We start from the raw sequence: 24,636 nt of genomic DNA on the forward strand, positions 1-24,636 counted from the left end.
ATGTCCAAAGTATCAAAAGATGGACTTTTAAAATTTTCAAACAATAAGTGTTTTCTCTTTTTTGGTAATGTATATTACTACCTCAAGTAATTTTATTGATTAAATTTCTATTTGATGAGTATGAAATCTAAGATTAACAAGTATAAATATAATACCAATGCTTTTACGGCCACATGTAATATAAGAAACCAAAATTAAGGATCCATATATCTTAAAACTTGTCACAACTTATGACCATAATAAGGACATTTCTGATAATTCTAATAAAATTTGTGAAATTGGCTTTTTTAAGAAACTGAACCTTATATCAATTTTAGTCTCATATATTTTTAAATATTACTATTTAAAATATTATAATTTTTTATATTTATGGCAATTGAATTTAAATTTTCAAATCAAGTTTTAGTGTTTTATCTAGACTTTTTAATGTTGAGGCTTTTATCCATTATTTGTGTCTTTGAATAATGAAGCCATATTGTATGCCTTTTTAATTTTATTAAATAAAACAGCAATAATTATTTCTTTTGATTTTATTATATTCATTGCATACAATGCAATTGTGATTTAATATTTAAATTATGGAAGAAACAAGATCAATATAAATATATATATATATATATATATATTATTTCTACCTTTGAATCTGATATCAATCTTTGTCACCTCACAAAGAATCTCGTTAAAGTTATTTAAGTGAATACGAGGTAATGAAGGTATTTTATTTCTTTTAATGATTAACTAAAGCTTTTTAAAATCAAAATCAAAAAAAAAAAAAAAAAAAAAATGAACTAAAATGAACTAAAATACTATTTTTTTATTTTTTACGTGCATGATATTTTCACAGATATTTACAAGCATATATGACACTTAAATTCAAAGTTTAATTCAAAGTTTCTTTTTTTTTTCTTTCAACAAATCAAATTATAATCCTCATGAATTGGTTTCTTTGATTTGGTAAGCATTACGTTCCCATTCAGATGGTGACTAATTTCATTCATAATATGGCCCATCCTAAATTCTGTTGAAGTTGCTTCACAAAATAAGAATATTCCATATGCCCCCACAAGCCTTACCAAGCATTTAGGGCACAAATCTTGAATTGAAAAGTTGGTTCTAAAGCATTGAGGAAGGAAATAAACAGAAAGGGCCAAGTATGATTATTAAACCAAGGATGGTGTAGCATGTGAGACCAGGAAGAAGGGATTGTACAGCTGGTTAATTTTTCATCCATCCAAGCAGACAAATGGACTCATTTATACAGGGCAAGAAGATGGCTTGGTCTGCCAGAAAGCCAAGTATAAGAAAGGGAGAGAGAGGAGCATGTGAATTAGGGTTTTGGGTAGATTTTTTGCCATTGGGCAGTGTGGCAGTTAGAACTACATCTACAAAGGAGGAAGGCTGGCATCAAGCATGCACAACTTACACACAGAATATAACACAACACCATTCCCATTAACATGCCAAGGGTATAATGGAGGGATTATGTAGCTGCATCAAACTACAATATATGTACAAACAGAGAGAGAGAGAGAGAGACTGAGACTGGGCATGGAGGGTAGAGGGGTAGGGGTTTCATATTCAGAACTGAGATGATTGTTGAGTGTGCAACACAAGAAGTGAGTGGAAGCACCTGTTGGGACTATGTAGACTTGTTCAGCATTCAGGATGTGAAAGAAATAGAGAGAGTCCAAGAGAGCAGGGTGAAAGAGTAAAGTGAGAGTGAGAATAAAATGAGGAGGTTGAGTATGTTTGTCTGTTCATACCTTTCAGAATATGTGCATATCCATTTGTATGAGTAGTTGATATGGCAGCCCTAACAGTTGTGATCAGGGGGTCCAAATGATGGAGACCCCCACCACAAATGAAATGCCATAATGGGGTGGTTTAAAATCTGAGTTGCAGCAGCAGCAGCAGCAAGAGCAGCCACATTTATGGAGGAACAGATTTGTCCCCAGCCCTAGAGAAAGGTGGGTGACATCAAGGGAGAAAAACTGAGAGGGAGAGAAGAAGGGCAGGGGTGCAGCATTAGAGGGTGCAATAGCTATGGTGGAAGCTCAGCGAGCACTGCTTGATGAGCTCATGGGAACAGGTGCCAGATTATCCATCCAACTGAACCCACAGTAATATATATATATATATATATATATATATTTATATTATTGTATATCCTACTGCATGAATAATCTGCTGTGATCAATTGCAAGTATCAGTGGTGGTGGAGGAATGAGTAAAGAGGGAGGTTAGGGAGCAAAGGTTATTGAGGGATGTTTGAATCCAAAGAATGATAAATGGTAATGTGTGGCCTGGGATGGGGGGCAGCAAGGGACCTGACAGCTGAAGAGAGGAAAGGCCATTGCGAGATGCAATGGGATGACCCCCTTGTATGCACGTGCTTCCTCGTCAACTTCTGCCCACATGACCTGTTTGTGAACACAAAGAGTGACCTTGGTATGCTTGTGCAGTCCCTCTATCCCCTTAATCCCTTTGCATGCCCTCCTCTTAGCAACAAAAACCTTTGTATAGAAATATGCACACACTCTCTTGTTTCCATTAAGGAAGGGATGATTATATATTTACATTTATATATCTATATATATATATATATAGGTATTGGTAATGACATTATAGTTTTTGCTATTGCTATCAAAACTTGCTATTCACTTGACATGTTTTTTTGGTTTTTTTTTAATTCTTATCAAAAAGATTATTTTTGTTTCGAAAGAAAATCATTTTTTTCAAATTATATCAAATAAATAATTGAAAACTTGTTTTAAAAAATAAAAATATATGTGGAGTGGGTAACAAGTTGTGGAGGCACTAGCAAAACTGTGGTGACATTACATATTCACCCATGAATGCAAATAAAATAATAGATTATATTGGTGTTGTTATGTTGATGTAATGTTTGCAGGGCCCTGCCCAAAGATTCATGATCCCAAGCTTAAGGAAAGGTGACTACACTTTGTACTTTTGAAGGCCAGTGCATGATAAAAATTCAAAGCAGAATCATCATGTTCCTTTTTAACATTTGGTAATTAATTGAATACAAATACACATGTGCTCTTGTTTACAAAGGAAATCCAAAGAAACAAAAAGTAATAACAACAACATCTCTATTATTGTCATTGTCAATGAGTTCAAAGAGGAAAACAGAAAGTTGCCCTCTTTGGGTTTGAACAAACTGTATGCATGTGTTTCAATGCTCTTACCTTCAGTGCCCCTTGAGATAAGTAGTGATAGCAGTAATAACTGTAATATCACTGACACTAAGGTGAGCCTGCAAAGGATGCAAAGCATGCATCAGAATAACTTTCAGTGCAGAATTAGAGTGAGTTGTAGACAATCCCAAAACAAAGAGCAAACAAGCCCATCCTGCATGCCTTTGACAATCTCAGAGAGACACAAAGACAAATAAAAAGCATGCTGGTGGAGAAGGAGGGGGTAGGAGCTGATTTTAGGGTTTGTCTCTGCCTGACCCCACTACTTTTGCAGCTACCAGCAATCAACCCGCCACGACAACTATGTACCTCGGTTTGAGGCACAGCTCTTCCAATTCTGTGAGAAGCTGGTTGGCATCTCCCCATAAAATAAAATAAACCTCTTTGGGTTTAAACAAACTGTATTCTGAGGAGGGGCAGGGCTAATTAAACTCTTCATTTGGAGCCTTTCTTACCCCTGCACTTGAATGTTGTGTGCCAGGTACAAGACCTGGACCGCAAGGTTCGACGAGGCCGGGAACGCCTTGCTCAAGATGCCAATACCTCCACAATGTTGATGCCCATCTCCACTGAGAAGTCCGACTTGCTTGTGAACATTGAAGAAAGCATCAAAAAGCTTCTGGAGAAGATTGAGGTGTTTGGGGAGGTGGGTCAAGTGGACGAGGCTGAGGCTTTGATGAAGAAGGTCTGTTTCCCTTTCCCTTTCCCAAGTGGGAGAACATGCATGACCCCATCTCACCTGATGTCTGTATCACTAACAACTCTGTCTCTCCATTTCATTTCCAGACCTGAGTCTCCGTTACTATCCATAATTCTCAAATTATGCATTTGATTATTACCTTTCCACACTTGTGAGTGTCCATGAAACCAAATTTCAAAAAATATATATTCTCATAAACATTGCCTCAAAAAAATCTTACACAGAACTATATATATATATATATATATATATATACACGTGCACATCATAATTTTATATATGTATTTTTTTTAACAAGTCTTTTTTTTCCCTTATAATTTGTGAAAACATGAGCATTTCGTTTTTTTCATTTATTAAGTAAGAATACATTCCTATTGACAAATTAGTTTACGGAAGTTTTATTTTACACAAATCCAAAGAGTTCCTGATAAACTTCACTCATGTAACATTAATTTGAAAAATAATTCAAGTATGATTACATGAAAGTGAGATTTTCCTATTATTATTTTTCTTGAGAGAGCATAAATGATTAAAATCAAAAGAGTTACATGCAAACATGTACAAATTCACCAAAACACATTGAATGCAAGTTAATCAAATATTTTTTTTTAAAAATATGAAATTATATATGTCAAATAAATAAATAATATGAATTCAGTGATTTCCTATTTTTAAAAATACCATTTTTATAATGAAAAAATAGCCTTTCTGACAAAAATCTATAAAAGAAAAATAAATAAGTAAAAAAATAAATTGTGACATTGAGGGTTCAAAATCAATGTTTTGGTTACAATGTAGATAGTTTTTTCATAATTATGTATTGCACAAGCACTAAATCACTCTCAATTTCACATATGTATGTATGTATGCATGTATACATTCACCTAATTTAATACCTTAGAACTTCATCATCTGGTTTTTTCTAATTTATATGTAAGAACCGTGTATTAACTAAAACAAAAAGAAGGAGACAATGTAAAATTCACAGATCATATCAAAAAAAGCCTGGTCATGTAAATTAGGGTACTTTGAATCACCTTGAATAGTGGGAACACATCACAAACACTTCAAAAAACGTTTAAATTAATTGGAGTAAAGAAATAAAGTAAAGAAGAAATAACTGGTATTTCTATGTATAATGTGAGGTAAAGATGGGAGAAGTGGATGGAATGGAAAGAGGAAATTAGAAAAGGGGCAGGTATTGAAGGGGAAGGGGGGTGGCAGGTGGATATGTTGAATATGGAGAAGGCCATCCTGACACAGCAAATCACAAATGAGCGAGGGCTCATTCTGTCACAGGAGAAGAAGATGGCGCTGTGTGAGACTTGTGGGTCCTTTCTCGTGGCCAATGATGCCACTGAGCGCACCCATTCTCACATGACCGGCAAACAACATGTGGGCTATGGTCTCGTCCGCCACTACCTCCTTCACTACCAGGTCACCTCCCAGCCTCTCTACTCCCCACTCTTCTTTTGCTTTCTTTATAATATTATCATGTTCAAAGTTAGAGAGTTTGTGTGTTTCTTCATAGAATAAAAAGAAAAAGATGGTGAAAATTGCAAACAATAAACAATGTTCAAACTAAACTAGCAACGTTCATCAAAGTTCAGTAGAAAAAAATTCACCTTCATTACAGTAATATCTAAAAAAATAATGAACCAAGGTGATCACCAGGAAACAAACTGCAATTTTCACTTGCTCTCTTACCATTTTAAAATTTTCTTTCTGTCCGCCTGTCCATGCCTTGGAGTAACAAGTGGAGGAATGTAGGGTATCATATTTGTGTTCATGACCTGGTCAAGTGGCTCACTAAGCATTCAAAAATGAGTTAAAAGGGTGGTGATTGCCACAGTCATATTTTTAGAACAGGGAGGAAGAAGGTGGGGTGGGATGGGATGTGGAAGTATGTGAGTGAGAGTGTGAGAGAGAGAGAGTGTGTGTGAATGGAATTGTGGAGGTGTGAGAATGGTGGTGCTGTGTGGCAGGCACAGAGGGAGAAATCAAGGGATGAGAACCAGGCAACGATGCCAAGTGGGGAGGACCTCAGCCCAATCAGGGTGGGGGGCAGCGTGGACAAGAAGAAGAAGCATAACAACAACAACAACCAGGACGAGGGTGGGAAGGATAAGCTCTCCCCTGCAAGAGAGAAAGAGAAAGATAGAGACAGGGAGAAAGGCAGGGAGAAGGAGAAGGAGAGGGAGAAAGACAGAGACAGGGAAAAGAGCAGGGCGAAAGAGAAAGACAAGTGGAGGCGAGAGTGGTCGCGCAAGCACAGCGACCCCCTTTGGCACACAACCTCCCCTTACCGACACCACCTCAACGGAGGAGGAGACGCCGACTGCCGCAAACGCCGCCGCACCGACCATGCCGGCGCCAACTAACACGTCTTCCCCCCCACATCCCCGCCTTTTTCCCATCCATTCGCTCATTCATCCGTCACAATGACGTGCCTTTATTAGATGAATGAATCTAAGGTTGGACGGATGGACGGACAGATATCCGTCTTCCTTCATCCGTCCGTCAAATCATGTCGGTCCCAGTCCGGTCCGGTTCTCAGCAACAGGCACAATTTCTCGCTGCAATGCAATGCTGAGCCACCTGTTCCTCCACTTCCCATCACATTCGTGCTCTTGTTGAGCATCATTTCTACCACTGAACACTGTGCTCACCTTCTCCATTATAACTCACTTGGGGTTGTTTTAAAAAGCAACCCTCATTGTTCTATCAATGAAAACACTACAACACAACAATTACCAACACCAAATGGCTTTCTCATGATTTTATGCCAACCAAACAAGTTTTTCTTTCTTGATTAATTTCTAATAAATGACTTCCATAAAACAATGGCATTTTTGTAAATAGCAAGTGTCTTATTTAGAATTTTAAAAAATTGTGTTTTTTATTATTTTTATTTTGAAATTGACAAGAAAGACTCATGTTCTACATAACATTACACAATTCAAAATAATAATTACTTTAAATATTGATAATGGTTAGATATTCAAGATAAATCACACACACACACACACACACACATATATATATATATATATATATGTTGTTAATAATGAAACGAAATTTTCACTATTCTGTGATATTCAACACATGCACTATTGTGTTATCTAAAGATGTAAATTCAGCTAAACAACATATTAACACTATTGAATGCAAAAATAAATTAAAACACTTGTATTTTCAAAGTGTACTGTACTCCTAAAATTAAGTTTGAAAATCATGATATATTTTAAATATTTTATTTACTCAACTCAAAATACTTAACTTTCAATGTCACTAAAACAGACATTGAAATTATAAAATTCTATCATAAATAATTACAATTGTGTTTCTGATTTCTGATAATCTACAGTATGAGTATCAAAAAACTTATCATTATTTATGGTTTACTCAAAGAAAAAAGTTGAAAAATTAGTATAACAAAGCAACAAGCTAAATCTGTAAATTAATCCATTTGAAATTTTATGCCTGAAATTTATCAGAATATAAAACCTCTAATATATAAGGATATCTTCAAATCAATGATAATATAGAGTAAGAATAAAATATAGAAACACAATTATGATGTGCACATTTCAAAATGATTAATTCAAATAATTTAGTCATACATGTTGATTTATAGTTATAGCTTAGATCTAATCCTCTTTCTTCATAAAAACATCATAATATTTAAATAGTTAATATATGTATTATGTAAATTATGTAATATTCTATCAATTGTTCTAATTAGACATTATGATAAAAGAAAATGAATTTTGCACATACTGATACACCAATAATGAAATATATTTATATATCATATTTTAAAGCTGGTAAAAAAGTACACACAATACTTTCTTTTATGTATTTTAACACAAATTTTGTAATTTTAGGACCTACTGTATTGAAATATGTAATTATTAATAATTTTAAATTTTCCTTAAACTACTTGATATTTTTTGACATAACATTTAAAATTATCTGTATTTATTATAAAATAATTTGTTTTCTTTAGATAAAAGCTCCCCCTCTGCCATTATATTCCAATGCAAAACATATTTCTATAAGTTTATGAATTTCATATACATATGTATTCTTTTAAAGTTCTTTTAGAATTGTATTTATGCAAGTTCTATTTGAGGGAAATCTATGTAATGAATTACAATTAAATTTTAAATAACTAACACAAACATAATAGTCAAAATAATTTATTAATTTCATTATATATATACAATCATAATAATAATAATGATGATAATAGAAATAAAATATTTATTTATATTTTAAAAAATATAAATTTGGTAACAATATTTATACATATTCCTATAAATGGTGCAAAGTATCTTGAAAGCTAAAGGAGTTCTTCTAGCAAGGATTTTTAATGGTTGAAGCAGAACTAGAGAACCATTTTATTATATGCATTACGAATATAAAAGGTATTCAAACGAAATTAATACATTTGAAAATTCTATAATATTATAGATAATTTTAATATATTTAAATAAAAATAAAAATAACATACAATTTCTAAAATTTATTCTAAATATTCATGAAATTATTTAATTTCAAATAAAACTACTAATACAAAATTTATAAAATAAATTCTTAAATTGTGATTTTTGAAATATCTAAATATATCTATATATATTCATTTAAAATTTTACAATACTAAAAATAATTACATTAATTATTATAAATAAATAAATTATAACTTTCAATTTTAAGTATTCATATTTTATAATTCATAGAATAAAAGCATAATTATTTCAAAAAATACTTATATAAAAACATGAAACTCTTATAATTAATCTTTAAAGTACATACAATAGAATAATTGTCCTTTATACCTAAAGACTTGCAATAAGTCTGAAAAACTTATTAATGATACTTAATTTAAACAGGTGTATAATAGGTGTTACTGAATACCAAAATTTATTGTCATAAACCAAATCTTAGTATTTAATTAAGAGAAAATAATAAATGTCTTTAACTACTACAGAAATGCTTCAGTATATATGTTTTTAGTTGTTATTTAAATTTATTATTTTTTTTATTTATAATATTTGATGATTATGTGTTTTTAAATCTTGCATATTTATTATTTGGATGCAACTAACTTATTTTAGAGTATCTTTAAAATCAATTTAGGTGATGTTTGAACTACTTTTTACAAGTTAAGTATACTAAGATATAAAATAATAATAATAATAATAATTAAGTACATATATGTAAATCTACGAACAACTATGTTTACTAATCAAAATTATTGTATTTCATTGTAAATATATGAAAAGTTCTTTCTCACATGTTGCAAACTTTTAAAATTATTTCTCTCCTTATATTGTGCTTAAAATTTTTATTCTGAAAATGCTTACAAACATGATCAGATTTTCTACAATCTACATACATTTTTTTTTAAATGCTTTTGAATTTTATGTTACTATTTTTGGTAAAGTAGTCTGATTGTATCAGATGGAATTTTATTTTGTCTTCATTTGAATTATATTTGAACAGACCATTTGAATTTTTATTAAATTGTGTGAGTTTAGTAGTACAAATTTGTATTTAACAATTTTAGAAACATAAATTTAGAGTAAAAAATGAAACAAAATTATGTTTTAAGCAAGATGAAAGTTATTTTGATTTGGCATGAACTACACTATAATATTTTACATTGATCTAAATTCCATTAGAAATGTATCCTAGTAGTTCTATATTGAATCTTGTTGTTTTAAAATTAATACAAAACTAAAACATTTCAATTTGTGTAAGTAGGATTATAATAGTTCATTCTGATATTTTAGAATGTCATACAAAATAATTAAAGCTAAACACTAAGCTGCTCTTAATTGATTAATTTTATAAACGTAGATCCAATATATATATATATATATATATGTATGTATAGATAGATGGTGGTTCTTTGATAGGTATCACTGTATCATCATTGCATATCTGTGGTGATCGACAGAGAAATGAGCAACTTGATTTGATGATTTTATTATTTTAAATCTTATAAACATACAACTTAGAATTTCAATGCATCTTTGGGTAGTGGATGAAATTGGTGAATTTCAAGGATCAAGTACCTGATTCATGCTTATTATTTTGCTTTAAAACTTTATGTTTCTACTTAATTTTACAATGAATATAAGATCTTCATCATACATGAGGGTAAAGGCTATTCAAACACCCATAGGTTTATATTTTTTATTATTTTTTTGTTCTACATTTAAAACATGTAATTTATATCACAATCATCAATATTTTTTATATACTAACATGTTGTTGGTTGACACTAAAATTTTCAAACTCATCTAACATGTTCATAATTGATACAAAAATACATTTTGGTTGAATGTAAATATTAGAAACAAAATAATTCTAAACTCGAATTTGGATGATCTAAACCCAAATATTAAAAATTACAATAATTTATTCTAAAATTTATTTTACATATACAAATTTACATCATAAACTTAACAAAAAAAAAAAAAATGTTGATAAAAATAATAAAAAAAACGAATGTAGTAGAACATGAGAACTCCCAAGCCCAAAAATGAAACATACGGAACTAAGAGGCAAAATTGTACATAGAGTCCAATTGTAGAGTACAAATATTTGTTTGGAATAAGAATGGGATGGATGGATGAAAATTCGGACGACTGAATATGTGAGTGGATGCATGAACATATAGATGAATGAACATGCGAGTTGATGCATGAATATATGGGTGATGGATGAATATGTGGATGGCCCGAGGGAGGGGCAGGGGGAGGTGGAGCGGGCGAGCCAAAGTGAAGGAAGACGGAGAATGGGGGAGGAGGAAGACGGGCACGACATCAGGAGAGACACGAGGGAGGACACACGGGCCCAGCCCAGCCCAGCCCAGATGAGACGGAGACGAGATGGGACGAGAGGAGACGATTCATCTGCGAGAAACTGGATGGCGAGAGATGCTGAATTTGAATTTAAGAGAGAGAAAGAGAGCGAGCGAGATATGGTGGAGCCTGGCCGTGAATGAAGCCCCATGGCACATGGGCTCTAAGGGGGATTTTTAGCATACCAGGAGTGAGGGGGTTCTATCTAACTCCGGAGGGTTTACCTTGCTGCTTGCTGCCTTCGCCATGCCCCGCTGACACCCTGGATCCCGTGTGGAAATAGCAATGCTGCTGTTCCTCACTCAGATCTATTCTAGCCCCCTCCACCTCACACAGCCCCTTCCTCAACTGGTCCGGGACTTCTGGCCTCTCTCTGCTCAAGCTGTGCTTTTTGACTTGCTCCTTTCGCTCCAACAGCCACCCCGACCTTCTCTCTCTCCCCGCCCTCATACCTCACGCTGTCTCTCTTACAACACGCACGCCAAGCCCCTCTTTGTATCAAATCGGGAAAGATTGTCGACACTGCACCGTTCTTGGCTTGGGCGCGTTCCAGAGGTGTAGTTGCTACTGATCTCGTGAAACATTCGATGCTCTATGGTTCTGGACTCTCAGAGGGTTCCACATGCGCTGTTCTTGTTTAAACTCTCCATACAATCTCCATCATATTTTCCAAATCCATAATTCACAAGATTTGATGACTCAACTTCTTGATTCCACAATTGCTTGTGAACCGAAGAGGCCCCCAGGCTGTTCAAAACTTACGTAGAGTAGGCTGCTTGAAACACAGGGACGCGCACGCGATTCCCTTGCAATCGATGAGCATGAAATTGAAGTGATGACGACGAAGAAGAGCAAGCATTGGGGATAATGCAGAGAAACCTTGGTCACCGCATCAGAAGTCATATCGTTCCTTTCCGTTCCGTTCTTCCTCTTCTTCTTCTTCTTCGTCTTATTTTGCTGCTGCTGCTGCTTCAATATCTTGTTCTTCCTCTAGTGATAAGAACTGTGATCTCACATATCTCCTTCAGCTTCCCATTATTAGCTTCAATTCAAATGCCTCCAACTCCATGTCATTGCACTACTAATCAAAGCACACTTGACCAATCTTCATCTACTGACCCTGGTTTAAATTCTCTCACTTTTCGTTAGTGAAGGTCATTTACCTTGATACCATTCCAATTTACCTTGATACCATTCCAATTTATTCTCTTCAAGTTAGTTGAAACTATGGATAATGCTTCAATAAATGCTAAACAGTGAACACAGAGAGTTTGAAAGATAATCATTGATTTTTAATTAAAAAAATTTCAGAGAAAAATACTTTCACAAAACACACGTAGAAGATTTTGGAGATTACTCTGACCTTGAATTATATATTCAAAAATAATAATAATAACAATACTAATGAAACTGAAACACTTGAGGCATACAATTCTTACAACTTTGCATATATATAAATATAAATATATATATATACACATACACACACTCAAAACCTCCAGTGAACTTGATGCAGTTCTATCTCACATATAGTTCAAGTTGCAAAATTTTCCTCTAAAACAATATGTGTAAGAATACAAAAAAAAAGAAAAAAAGAAAGAACAGACAAACATTCAACTTATAATGTATATTATGTTCCATAAGTCATGTTTTAATTGATAAAGTTAGCTGTCTACATTGTTTTCTATTCTTAATTATCACGGAAATTCTATATTTAATATACAATAAGATTGTTCAAATTTTGGTTTAGGGTTCTTTGTAATTGTACAGTTTTATATTTATAATTATTTTTAATAATTTTTCAAAATCACACATTTCGCTAATTGATTTGTATGTTGTCTTAACATCTTTACTAGTATATGTCCTTGCATTTCATGAATACATATGTTTGTAAATCAGTGGAATTAAAATTAAAGCTGAGCAAATAACTGTGTGTGTGTGTATTTGTATGTATACATGTACATATACATATATATACAATCTGCCAAATTCTTCTGGGCATTGTAGAAAATTTTAATTGAAATAATTTATTTTTGTTGATGAATTCAAATTACACGTTGGCATACTAAAGTTTATAATATACATTAAATGGTGTATATAATTAAGATGTCAAGTTGCAAAAATACAATCATTTGCAGTTTACATGTCAAGTGGAGTACAGGTGTATTAATATTCACATACGGACAAAACTCAAAGTGTTCAATTATTTTCAAACCAAAAGAAAAAGGCATGCACAACTGCACTGTCAAATTTGGGTGAATTCAATTTGAACTGTTAGAAGAGAGTGTTGGGCATAACTTTTGTAAGTGTAGGACACTGTCAAATTCAGTTAAGAATGTTGTTAGAGAAGTTTGCACATTAAATTGGGAGAGTATAGATGAGAAGGGTGAAGAAACATGCAAGTGGCTGAAGAATATAGCAATTACTGGTAAAAGTGAGGTTCGATGGAACTATCGTTAGAGAGGATTTAAATATCGAGGTTACAAAGAAGGTGAAACATGTGTGGATGAGCCCGTCCGCTCGTCCGTCCTGCCGTTCGTTCGACCGTCCATCATTCCAAAATTTGACCATAAATTCGTCTATCCATCCGTATGGATGAAAGAAGAGTTGGGGAGGGCAGGGCAGGGCGGGGCTTGGCGGCATGCGGGAGAGGGGGGGGGGGATTGCTCCTGCTCCTGCTGCATCTGGATCGGCAGGGGCTGGTCATCAGACACTCATCATCTCGAAATGCCCTCTCCTTTTATTCTCTTAGTGAGTTATTAGTAGGTTAGTTGGTGATTAGTCAGAAACTAATTATTCTCCTCCTTCATATGCTACTGAGGCTTGATTGCGAACGAAGAAGCCACCAGAAGATGCTCATGGCTTTCTTTCGCTTGGCTTCCTGAGCGCATGCCATGCCATGGAGGGGAGGGGGAGAGGGGGCGACGGAGCAGGCACCATTGCCGACCAGGTTTAGAGTGTCCGCTATTGCTGGACTTGTGTCTCTGACACTTAGCTACCCCGCACCTTTTGCCTCGCCTTCGCCCTGTCTTCCAGGCTCAATCACCTCCCAGCGCCACGCATCCCACTCCGCTCTTGCTCTCCTTCCTCCCCCGTCTTACTCGCCCTTTCATCACTTCACATCAACATCGTCTGTGCACTTGTTTTCTCTCTTAGGGAGCGTGTGAGTGAGAGAGAGAGAGAGATAGAGAGAGATAGAGAGTGTGTGAGAGAGAGAGAGAGAGAAGGGGAGAGAGACCCTGCGCGAGGCAGAGGGAGAAAGAGAGAGAGACAGAGGTTAACAGGGAGAGTGAGAGTGATAGAGGTCTGTCCGATTTCTTCTTCCTACCTGCTTTGTCCACTCTGTTTGTGTGTCCCCTTTTTACTTCTCTTGTCATTGTTCCATACTCAACCCATCGGCGCCTTTAGAATCTCTCATCCTCCCTGTAGTTTTCTATAGATATTCTCCCGTTATTTGGCGCGCCTTCTTGTTATCTGTTTCCTTCTCGATCCACTGTGCTGCTCTATTCATTTTTTTCCCTCCTCTTCGGAGTTTCTTAGCTCCTTTGGCTCGCATTTTCCCCATCGTCGTATTTCATAGGCTTGCTTAGTCTTGTGAATCGTCTAGCTTCTTCTACCCGGAGCTTCAGACATTGAGTTTAAGCTGGATCTCGCCTCTTCTTAAAGTTGTGAAACATTGATGTTATCACAGTGAAATATGTGAAGTTTTGAACTTCGAGTTGTTCTCTCTACCCCCAGTCAACTACACCCCCAGTCTCGTAACCTAGACCCTCCAATTCCTGTCACCTCTGTTGCGAGTGGTCAATTCATACTACGGATTTCCTGCATCAACTTTTTGTCTTGTCTCCACCTTCCCCATCCCAGAACCCTTCTATAGTATAAGTTGCGTTATCTTAATGGTTTGCTAGGGGGTTGATCTCATTAGAAGGTATTGCATCGATGGCGTCTTTCATTGTTCTACGAATTCTTGTTTCTTCGAGAGGTATTAAGGAGCGTATGTGTCCGAGTAAAGTTTTCATTAAGGCACTTGATTACGAAGCCATAAAGCATATGTGACAGGGTTTCTACATTTTGAGTGCGTGACAGCAATGCAGGTACTGGCTGGCGAGTGTGGAGGCTAGATGGTCACATTGTATTTGCAGAAAGCAATCATTATTTGGCTCTAGCGATAGCATTTTAACTCCAAGGTTTTTCTTTCATTCAAGCCCGACAAGATGGGCGAGTCTAAGATGGATAATTATGAGATCATGGAGCAAGTTGGCCGGGGAGCATTTGGATCGGCAATCCTTGTCAACCACAAGCTTGAAAAGAAGAAGTTAGTCCTCGGAACCTTGAATTGGATATTCCTTGCTATTTTCCTTTCGTAACGTGTTAAAGAATTCCTTCTCTACGCCGGTCATTCAGCAACGTGCGCGGTGTCTCTCAATCATACCTTCTGTAGCCTCTGACCAGTACTTCTATCTGGTTCCTCGTTCCATGTTTTTCCGCTCACTGGTGTCCATTTGCATTGCATTGAGACGCTTGTCATCGTGTATGACATCAATTTTCCGCAGTAGTCGGTAACTCTTAGTTTTTATAGACGATAGACTTTAAATTTCAGTCCTATGTGGAAAAATCATTTACTGTTTCTAAAGTCTTTGATGCAAATAAAAAGAGATGTTGTTGTTAATTGTGTTTACTGCTATTGCAGTTATCACTGAACACTCCTTCTCGAATGATTATTATAGAAAGTACCTGCTATTTTCAAGTCACCTAGTGCTCCAACTCTTTTTTGGGATGCCACATAATTACTTGTATGTCAAATAGTGCACGATTTCACTGAAGAAAAATATGTCTAGCGTCGAGCATCACATACAAGCATGTTCACGATCATGTGCATTCGCCTAGAGACATATTAATGTGCTCGGAGTGTCGTCTGAAAAGTCTTGCTGTAAGCATTGTTCCTTCGTTTCCCGAAAACAGGAACACGCTGTTGGCCTCTGCTGATGTTCGTTATTTTATGTGTAATTTGAACTTGACAGAATGTTTTCTCACAGTGAAGTTTAGTGAATGTCATTTGAAAGCCTCATTCCGACTCGTTTAACTTCTGAGGTTCTGTCTGGTTAATTGAATGTTGGCATTTTACCTGCATAATGAAACACCTGTCCTTTGGCTAGTCTAATGTTTGTCATAATGGTGGCCAACTTCTGCTCTGATCATTTACCGTAAACTTCATCGGACTTAGTAGAGTACTTGTCTTTTGTTTTTTTCTATCTCCGTAGTCTTTTAGCGTGTGATAATTTTGTTGTACATTTTTGGAGCAGGTATGTGTTAAAGAAGATTCGGCTTGCTCGCCAGACCGACAGATGTCGGCGATCTGCCCATCAAGAGGTTCTGATTATCACTCATTTACCTTGCGAAATGTTGAAATCTCTTGCTTTTTTCAGTTTTTAAATGTATTTTTATCATTCTTTGTCTGCACTAATTATGTAATTAATGATTTGTTCTTCTTCGATGGATATGACTATTATCTTTTTTATGTTAAATATCCTGATTTGGATTTCTACTTCGATACAGATGTCTCTGGTATCCAGAGTACAACACCCTTACGTTGTGGAGTACAAGGAGTCGTGGGTTGAAAAGGTATGAGCTTGTACAGGGTGAATAAATCCAGTAATGGTACTGTCTCTATAAACTTGTGAGTGGAAGAACAGTGCATAACTTTTACATGTGTTTTTTGCAACAGGGATGCTATGTATGCATCGTTACAGGTTACTGTGAAGGTGGTGACATGTAAGTGAACCTTTTCTACGGATGTCAGCTTTCATTTTTAGAGTCTTAGTGTCGGACCAGCTTGACTGCATCATGTTTCACATGGATATGTCGGTGTCTTAGAGTTACAGCTCCCCGATGTCCGGTAAATGTGCTTCGCATTTGTTTCATGACTTACCATATTTTCCAGTATGCTCCTGAAATGTAGCTTACAAATGAGTTTTTTCCTGATCTGTTGACACACCATCTTTTCTGCTCTCAGGGCTGATGTAATCAGAAAAGCGCATGGTCAATATTTCTCTGAAGAGGTAATGACACTTTCGTTCTCGAAGACTTCGTTTGTAGTTTCTGAATTTAGAACACTGTAAAGTTACTTGAAAGATTTGAGGTTTATCAGCTGTATCCAGTAACTTCGCTCTGTCATTTTACGGAATACAAAATCTGGGACTTCAAAGATTCGTACCTTTGTTTCAACCAACAACACAACCAAGCTGTTCTCACTCGGGTATCTGTTGACTATTTGCAGAGGCTATTGAAGTGGTTTGCTCAGCTTCTTTTATCTGTGGATTATCTGCACTCCAACCACGTGCTTCATCGTGATCTTAAGGTGATTTTCACATCATTCTCTATTTTTGTGAGGCTACTGCTGTAATATTTGCAGTTTACTTCTATTTTAAAAAAATTCAATTACCAATTCTGGGTTTCTGTTTTTAGACGAATAATGTTTTGACGTTGCTGGGTTACACAGTGGATTTGATTTGTCTTACTAACAAATCCTCAACGGGTCATTGGTTTTGTAGTGCTCCAATATATTCTTGACCAAAGATCAAGATATTCGGCTTGGTAAGTCAATATTATACATGTCGTTCTTTGTTGCACTTGTAGGTCCTGAGATGCCTTCAATAATGGTGAACGTGATGTTCTTGTCATCAAATGATTTCCTCAATGACAAACTGTCTTTCTGAATTGCAGGTGATTTTGGATTGGCCAAGATGCTAAACCAAGATGATCTAGCTTCTTCGGTAAGTAATCCGTTGTGAACCTCGTATCATTTGCATTGGAATGATGATCGCTGCTGTGAATAGTTTTTACCATCTCGCGGTCGTACTGTTCGTTTGGAAGTTAATCAATCCACTAATGGCCGGAACGTGCTGCTTCTTGCTATTGCAGGTAGTAGGCACTCCAAATTACATGTGTCCAGAGCTACTTGCAGACATCCCATATGGATTCAAATCAGACATTTGGTCATTAGGTAGTCAGCTTATTTCTCTCTTCACTTTCTGTTGAGACAAGTCCTGGACTTACTGCTGGTAGCCCTCACCTGGTTTCTGATCGTGACATCTTGTTGTCTGCAGGGTGTTGTATGTATGAAATGGCAGCTCACCGTCCGGCGTTCAAGGCTTTTGTAAGTATAAACCTCTTGAGCATTTAAAGTCCTCCCTGAAGTTTTTCCAACCTTCACTTCAGCGTACAGTTATGCCTGTACAAGTCTTTTGTTTTCCTGCATTCCGTCTACATATTTTAAATTGGATTGTTGAGCAGGATATGCAAGGATTGATCAGCAAGATTAACAAATCTACGATTGGACCCCTTCCTAGCATCTATTCAAGCCCCTTGTAAGTATTCTATCAAGAACACACATTAGCATGTGTCGCGATTCTAGCCTGAATCTGTGTGGGCATGTTGAGTGTATATATCAATTTCATGATGTCCGCACATTGAGGTAGTACAACTCTTTTAAATTGGAAAGTAATGGATTCTCATTTTTTTCTGTGGTTGAGTTGTGGCTAACTCTATTTTGTAAATTGGTTTACAGGAAGAGTATGATCAGAAGCATGTTGAGAAAGAATCCAGAGCACAGGCCGACCGTAAGTACTGACCTACGAAATATGTGTGAAAATGAATGTCTTTTCTCCCAGCATCCAGATTAATTTCTTGATTGTTGAGAACTTCTTTTCTAGGTAGCCATCCAGTGGAATTTGGTCTCACCAAGTGTGTATTTATTACAGTTATTGATGTATTCTACTTGTGATGTTGATGTCGTTGCAGGCAGCAGAGTTGATCAGGCACCCACACATGCAGCCATACATTATGCAGTGTCGAATACAAGCCGCATTACAGTGTTCCTCTCCGGAGCCACTCATACGAACAGATCCGCCTGTAGCAGCAGATTCGCCTTTACGAAAAAGTCGGTCCGTGCAGGAAAAAGCTCCACCACCAATCGTCAATCCTGTGACAACGAACGTCGATACCAGTACTGACCGCGAGAGCTTCACAACAGATGCCAAGAGTAGTCCAGATAGAGATACTGAGTACGGAGACTTGACTGACGGACCACCTGCAGATGAAGGTGTCGATCACCCGTGGAATTATGACAGTGTTGGAGGCACGGAGAATTCTAGGTTAGTAACTGGAGCACCAATTCTCTGCTTCTCCTATTTCGTTTTTAGTTCAACATATCAATATCCATTCCATAGTTTTCGCCTGAAATGTACACTAGCTATTTCGTCTTGTACAGTAGCACTATGCTTTTGCCCCTAACGATGGTGGGCCTGTCTACGTCATGAGTTAACGATTTCCGTTTTCGTTTTATTATTTGCTTTCTCTAGGCTTTCTCGAGAGACTTCTGAACGGGAGAATGTGCGGAGCTCAAACAGGGATTGGGTTAAAGAAGAATGCAAGGTGGCTGCACAGTATGCCATCAATGTATTACGACCAAAAGCTGATGGTACTAGAGAAAGAAAAGAAGATCGGCTTGTCAGGTTGCCTGAGAAGACTGCTCCCCGAGTTCCCCGCTCTGATCGCAATCCTCCAGTTGCCGAGGGTCCTCCAACATCATCACCAGCAGCTAAAATAGTAAATGCGCTGAAAGCCAAGTCAGACCCAACCAAACGGAGACCGAAACAGATGGATAATCCGCCTGTACCAAAAGTAAAAGAAGCGAATGTAAGCTATTCCTTGATTTGCAGTCTCTTGCTCAGAACTCTGGTAATTAGAAAGTCTTGCTGTGAATCTACTTAATCAAACTAAAAATCTCAGTTCTTTTCATTTTCTTAACGATCTTCAAAATAGTTTTACCGTAGTATTGCCCTTTTCCCTTTTCCCTCCCCTTTCTGTTGGCTATTCTGTCTTCAATTATTTTCAAATGTAAAAAGTGGAAGGTTTCCTAGTTAGGGTATTGGGCATTGGTATGCATTTCTAGAGGCACCTGGTTTGCTAGGTGCATATATTTGTCAAAATTTCTGTAATGTTAAATTTGCGCTTACATTATCTTCATGTACAGTAGTTTAGAAGTTTTAGATATTGTTCATTTTAATATTCTGGCCTAATTGCACAAGTGTTTCCAATCCAGATGATTGCTGCCGAGTCTCCAAGAGTAAAATGGCGGGCCGATAAACTTCCTCCTGCTCCTCCCAAGGTTCAAAATAGTTCCGAGGAGGAAGCGACGGTGAAAAAGCAGCGTGTTCCTGTGACACCCGCGGTAACAAGTGCTCCGAGGAGGTCTTCGCTTCCATTGCCCCAGAAGGTCTCGAGGAAAACCTCTCCTCCTACTCGGAGGACGTCTCCTCCACTTGCAAGTTTGCGCAGCTCTGGTGCACCTAGTCCCAAACTTCGGGCTCAAGCAGGACCTCCTGCATATCTTTCCAAGTTGATCAAGAATGATGAGAACGGTCAAAGTGGTCGTCGATCAGAGATTGGACATAGTGGCCGTCTCTCTGATATTGGACTTAACGATCGTCGTTCAGAAATCGGACATAGCGATCGTCGGTCAGATATTGGAAGTGGACGTCGCTCAGATATTGGGCACAGTGGTCGTCGCTCAGACATTGGTCATAGCGGTCGTCGCTCAGATGTTGGACTTAGTGGCCGTCGTTCCGACATTCGTAAGACGCCATCTCTTGAACGCGGTCTGGATCATGACAGTGCGGAGACTGTGAAGGCTACACTGCAACGTTTGTCAAGCCTCACTTCAAGGTCAGACAAGGACGGCTCCTCTATGCGTTCTAACCGCTCGAGCCCCAGTGAGAGTGGAAATATCATACAAGAATTGGGCCTCAACAACCATTCTCCAAATGTTTCCGTCAATGCCCCTCGGTTGGACCTTATTCCAGAATTCAAACTGACAGCTGATCCAGAGCCGTATTCAAGCCAACTCGCATCTCATGAGATTAGGATGCCAATGGAACGCCCGAAGTTTTCTTCTTCCGTGATGCCAACGACGACTCGAAGTCATATTGCAGTTGTCTCCCCACGGTATTCTCAACAGGTGATGCCCAAGCAAACAACCGAGCCACGGGTCTCAGCGTCTCCTAACAGGCCAGATTCTAGTCTGGCTCTACCTGCCTCTGAGACAAACAAGCCACTCTACTCAATGCATATGGAGACTTCAATTTTTGACAAGACTCAAGAGAAAGGAACTATTCAGATCAATGAGAAGTCACCAGCTCCTCCAGCACCAGCTCGCCCTGCTTTTAATGACGTGATTCATGTGATCAGACACAGTACTTTCAGACTTGGAGCAACATCCGATCACTCCCACACTGATGCGGATTACGCCACCATGGGCGAAATTGATTTTCGTGCGGGAAGAACGGACCTTGAGCCATTTCATGGGAAAATGGATATTGGCTCACTACTTGACTTGCCTCAACGAGGTTCAGATGTGGAAGTTGTCTCTGTGTCGCCAGGTAGTAGCGTTACCAGTCGTCATCCACAAGTGGACATGCACCAGCGTCATGCGAATGGTTTGGATGTGAAATCTTACAGACAGAGAGCAGAGGCTTTAGAAGGGTTGTTGGAGCTTTCCGCTCAACTCCTGTCCCAGCATCGGTTAGAAGAGCTTGCCATTGTATTAAAGCCGTTTGGTCGGGGCAAGGTATCTCCACGTGAGACAGCTATCTGGTTGACCAAAAGCCTCAAAGGCATGTTGGGTGATGAGCAACCTCATGACAGCCCAACTGTAGTGATCTGAGGGTCCTTCTTGCGTCGTTTCGAACTATCATTAATGTTTTAGGAATGTTTTTTGTGGTAAGAGCTGTCTTATACGGTCTCTATTCCATAACGTGTTTGTGGACGGGCAGCTCTAGGAAAGATCCTCGGGGTTCTGTTTGTTGAGCCATCTTGACCAAGTCTGATGGTATTAGTAATACTGTATAAGGGTACGGCGAGCAGAGAGTTGGATAAGCTGTTATTGAAGTGAGTTCATCATGTTTCCAGAACTCCTGCCTTTCTTTTCAGTGTGTTGTACAAAATAAATATTTCTAAAGACCAGCTCTCAGTCTATTTGCAATTTGATAATCTGCTTAAGCTTAAAGAAATGGCATAATAAACATCCACAGCAAACGCTTCACGAACCAGCAGTATCCATGTGAAAATTGTACCGTATTGGAATATGGGGGCCAAATAAAACTACAGTATTACCAGTCCGAATAATCATCTAGTGCAACATAGATTTAGATACGAAATAGAGCCATTTGAATATAGCGCTTCTATATAATTATAATTACATACATGGTACTTGAACATTCATAAAAGATATATAAAAATATCAAAATTCAGTTTTTTTTTCCAACTAGTCTGTTGAAGATACTCTTTAATAATATGAGCATGTTTCTTGTTTTTAGACATTTAAACATACTAAGAATGTCAAATAACATGTATTCACGTATATATATATATATATATATATATATATGTGCTTTGATTTAAATTTTATTCCAATTAAATTTATGATCTAAGATACTGGTACAAGGAACAAACATGAACATTTTAAGTGAAAGTTTTCCATGTGTATACTTATTCCATATGTTACAACTAAGATACTTTTTTAAGAAGAAATATATTCTCCTACTAGTCCATATACTTGTAGTGAAGATTTTGATGAGATTGAAATAAAAGGTGCATAAAATAAAGGTAAAATATTTGCATGCTTAAAAGAAAATGTGTGTACAAAGTGGAATTTACTAAACAATAAATTTAGGAAGTTGTTAAAATCACATCCCAATTTTGTTAAAGCCACACCTTCTTGTGCTGCCTTATGATTCATTCTGTAAGCATCCCCTGTTTCCAACCATATTTCCAACGTCTATCCCCCATTCTTAGCCATAGTCTTGACCCCCTATCCCATCCCAATCATGCATATACTCAAATATGCCTTTCTAGTATAACCAGGAGAATCTATGCATAAATATCCTTGGTTTGCTCATGCAAACACCTTGATTTTGCTAGATTCCTCAATATTTGCTTCAGTGTTGCGTTGTCAAATATAAATATATTTTAGGTCAAAATTAAAATTTCTTTTGCAAATCCTAGTTAGGAGACAATCATGTAGTTAAGTATTCCAAAACAATAATGTTAGTAACAATCCTTATTTCTGAAGACCACACTAGTAATCAGGACACAATACTTGCTGTCAAAGTGTAAAAGACTATTGGCCTCCCTAAATATCAATACCAAACATGATTTCAAGTTTATTCTACTTCCATATTGTACTATCACAACTCCAATCTAAACCTTAATTTTGTTACAAAACTTTGCTTGCATACTTCTAGAACTAATCACCACTCTAAAGTAATATATCCATTCGGGCTCAAAACAACAACATAAACTCAAGCAAACTCCAACCTGCTAATTGGCTTCAAAATCTATATGAAAAAACTCACAATGTTGCAAGATTCTAGAAAATTCATTTTAATCATATTTCAAAAAATTTAGATTTCAATATTATATTACAAATCCAAAATTACACATATCCTCAATGATGGAAACTTTGGGAGAATTGATAACTGAGTGCTTACAATCTGAGATGTACAACTTATAGCACTAATCACTGCACAAAGTTTGAAATTAAAAAGAAACAAGCATACAATAAGTGAGCAAGGATCAACTACTTAGGTATGAAATTCTTTTCTTTCTTTCATGTGATTTATATTTTGTCGATTGATTTATGATTTTCAAGTATGAAGTAGAGTACATAAGCTCCAAGTATACACAATGCCAGTTTGAAGTTTTAATATAAGATTCAAATATAAAGTGGTGGCTTCAAACTAGTATCAATATTGAGTGGCCATGGGTTTCACAGAAGCCAATTTGGAACAAAATATTTGTTGCTATTGTATATTCTTTGCTTGCAATTTTGAACCAATTTTCTTGTTAGAATTGGGTTTGATCTAAAGCTTGCCCATCAACTATTAGAGCTCTTAGATTGGACTCTATTTTTATTTATTTTATTTATTCTTTCTTTTTATTTAACGGCTTCTTTTAATTCCATCAAAAGTCAATAATTGGGGTACTTACAATAATAAAATAATATCCAATCCTTTTCTAGTAGATCAATTATTAGGTTGTCAATTATAGACTAGAATTTTGGAAAATTTTGGGATGGGATGGGATAGAGAAGATGGTTGGAAATAGGAGATGGGGATTGTAAATGAATTTAGAGATTGGGAGCTAAGACAAAATGAATCATGAAATAGCAAGAAAAGTGTGGCTTTAACAAAATTGGGATGTGGTTTTAACAACTACCTAAATTTAATGAAAAAGAGTATATGTAAACCTTTGGAGTTAAGCTAAAGTCTTAATATTATTTGTATTAGAGGCTTGAATATACTATAAAAGAAATTAGAAATTAGAAATTAGAAAGTTAAGTGTATTTTACATATACTACATATGATGATAGTATATTCCTAATTAAAGAAATTGAGCTTATAAATTAAGTCTAATACTATAATATAATATTTTAAAAAAATTTACATTATATTTTATTGTTTAAAAGGAAAAAATCATCTCAAAAATATGATCTAATTCTTCTTTGATATCTATTATTAGTATTAGATTATCTAGATTGATACTTCTTTTATCATGTGTAGGTTAGTTTGTTTACAAGTGAGGTTAGATGTGATAGTTGATCATCTTATCATTGACGTCCATATTCAATAGATTAAAAATCTCATTAATTTATGCAAGAATCTTGTAAACTTAATTGGTATAGATTAAAAATGATTTTGCAGAATGAAGGTTTTTATGACATATTTGTAATCTTCTAGAGAAGACAAGTGTCACAAAGTAGGATAAAAGAGCCCCACTCAAAAAA

The 24,636-nt window shown here is 36.3% G+C and overlaps 2 protein-coding genes across 6 annotated transcripts; both read left to right on the forward strand.

Annotated features, from left to right (window-relative positions):
• Positions 1-1,273: 1,273 nt before the first annotated feature.
• Positions 1,274-6,908, forward strand: LOC112274079 (uncharacterized). Of its 4 annotated transcripts, none has more exons than XM_073531921.2 (7): positions 1,274-2,089; positions 2,320-2,448; positions 2,912-2,951; positions 3,493-3,568; positions 3,700-3,903; positions 5,143-5,355; positions 5,910-6,908. In XM_073531921.2, the coding sequence occupies exons 1-7, from the start codon at positions 2,044-2,046 to the stop codon at positions 6,297-6,299; spliced, it is 1,098 nt and encodes a 365-aa protein (XP_073388022.1). In that variant the 5' UTR covers positions 1,274-2,043; the 3' UTR covers positions 6,300-6,908. The 4 variants fall into 4 exon arrangements, with proteins under 4 accessions (XP_073388022.1, XP_024359009.1, XP_024359014.1 ...); XM_024503241.3 differs by having other exon boundaries at positions 1,278-2,089; positions 5,904-6,908; XM_024503246.2 differs by lacking the exon at positions 1,274-2,089 and having other exon boundaries at positions 3,493-3,557; positions 5,904-6,908.
• Positions 6,909-13,704: 6,796 nt separating this feature from the next.
• On the forward strand, positions 13,705-21,815 carry LOC112279091 (serine/threonine-protein kinase Nek5). 2 transcript variants are annotated; one of them, XM_024513201.3, is made up of 15 exons: positions 13,705-15,108; positions 16,097-16,163; positions 16,350-16,415; positions 16,519-16,565; positions 16,807-16,852; positions 17,071-17,151; positions 17,345-17,387; positions 17,517-17,566; positions 17,715-17,796; positions 17,900-17,949; positions 18,087-18,160; positions 18,361-18,412; positions 18,594-18,946; positions 19,154-19,490; positions 19,897-21,815. In XM_024513201.3, the coding sequence occupies exons 1-15, from the start codon at positions 15,008-15,010 to the stop codon at positions 21,514-21,516; spliced, it is 3,069 nt and encodes a 1,022-aa protein (XP_024368969.1). In that variant the 5' UTR covers positions 13,705-15,007; the 3' UTR covers positions 21,517-21,815. The 2 variants fall into 2 exon arrangements, with proteins under 2 accessions (XP_024368969.1, XP_024368970.1); XM_024513202.3 differs by having other exon boundaries at positions 19,202-19,490.
• Positions 21,816-24,636: the final 2,821 nt, after the last annotated feature.

Source organism: Physcomitrium patens, chromosome 2 (assembly GCF_059467195.1).
Source record: "Physcomitrium patens ecotype Gransden chromosome 2, ASM5946719v1, whole genome shotgun sequence".
NCBI classification, from domain to species: Eukaryota; Viridiplantae; Streptophyta; class Bryopsida; order Funariales; family Funariaceae; genus Physcomitrium; species Physcomitrium patens.

Coding starts and splice junctions, on each gene's coding strand:
- LOC112274079 (XM_024503241.3), top strand. CDS start 2,044: ATGGTGGAAGCTCAGCGAGCACTGCTTGATGAGCTCATGGGAACAG. Junction 2,952..3,492: donor GATCCCAAGCTTAAGGAAAG/GTGACTACACTT, acceptor CTACTTTTGCAG/CTACCAGCAATCAACCCGCC. Junction 3,569..3,699: donor TCCAATTCTGTGAGAAGCTG/GTTGGCATCTCC, acceptor GTTGTGTGCCAG/GTACAAGACCTGGACCGCAA.
- LOC112279091 (XM_024513201.3), top strand. CDS start 15,008: ATGGGCGAGTCTAAGATGGATAATTATGAGATCATGGAGCAAGTTGGC. Junction 16,566..16,806: donor TACTGTGAAGGTGGTGACAT/GTAAGTGAACCT, acceptor TTCTGCTCTCAG/GGCTGATGTAATCAGAAAAG. Junction 16,853..17,070: donor GTCAATATTTCTCTGAAGAG/GTAATGACACTT, acceptor GACTATTTGCAG/AGGCTATTGAAGTGGTTTGC.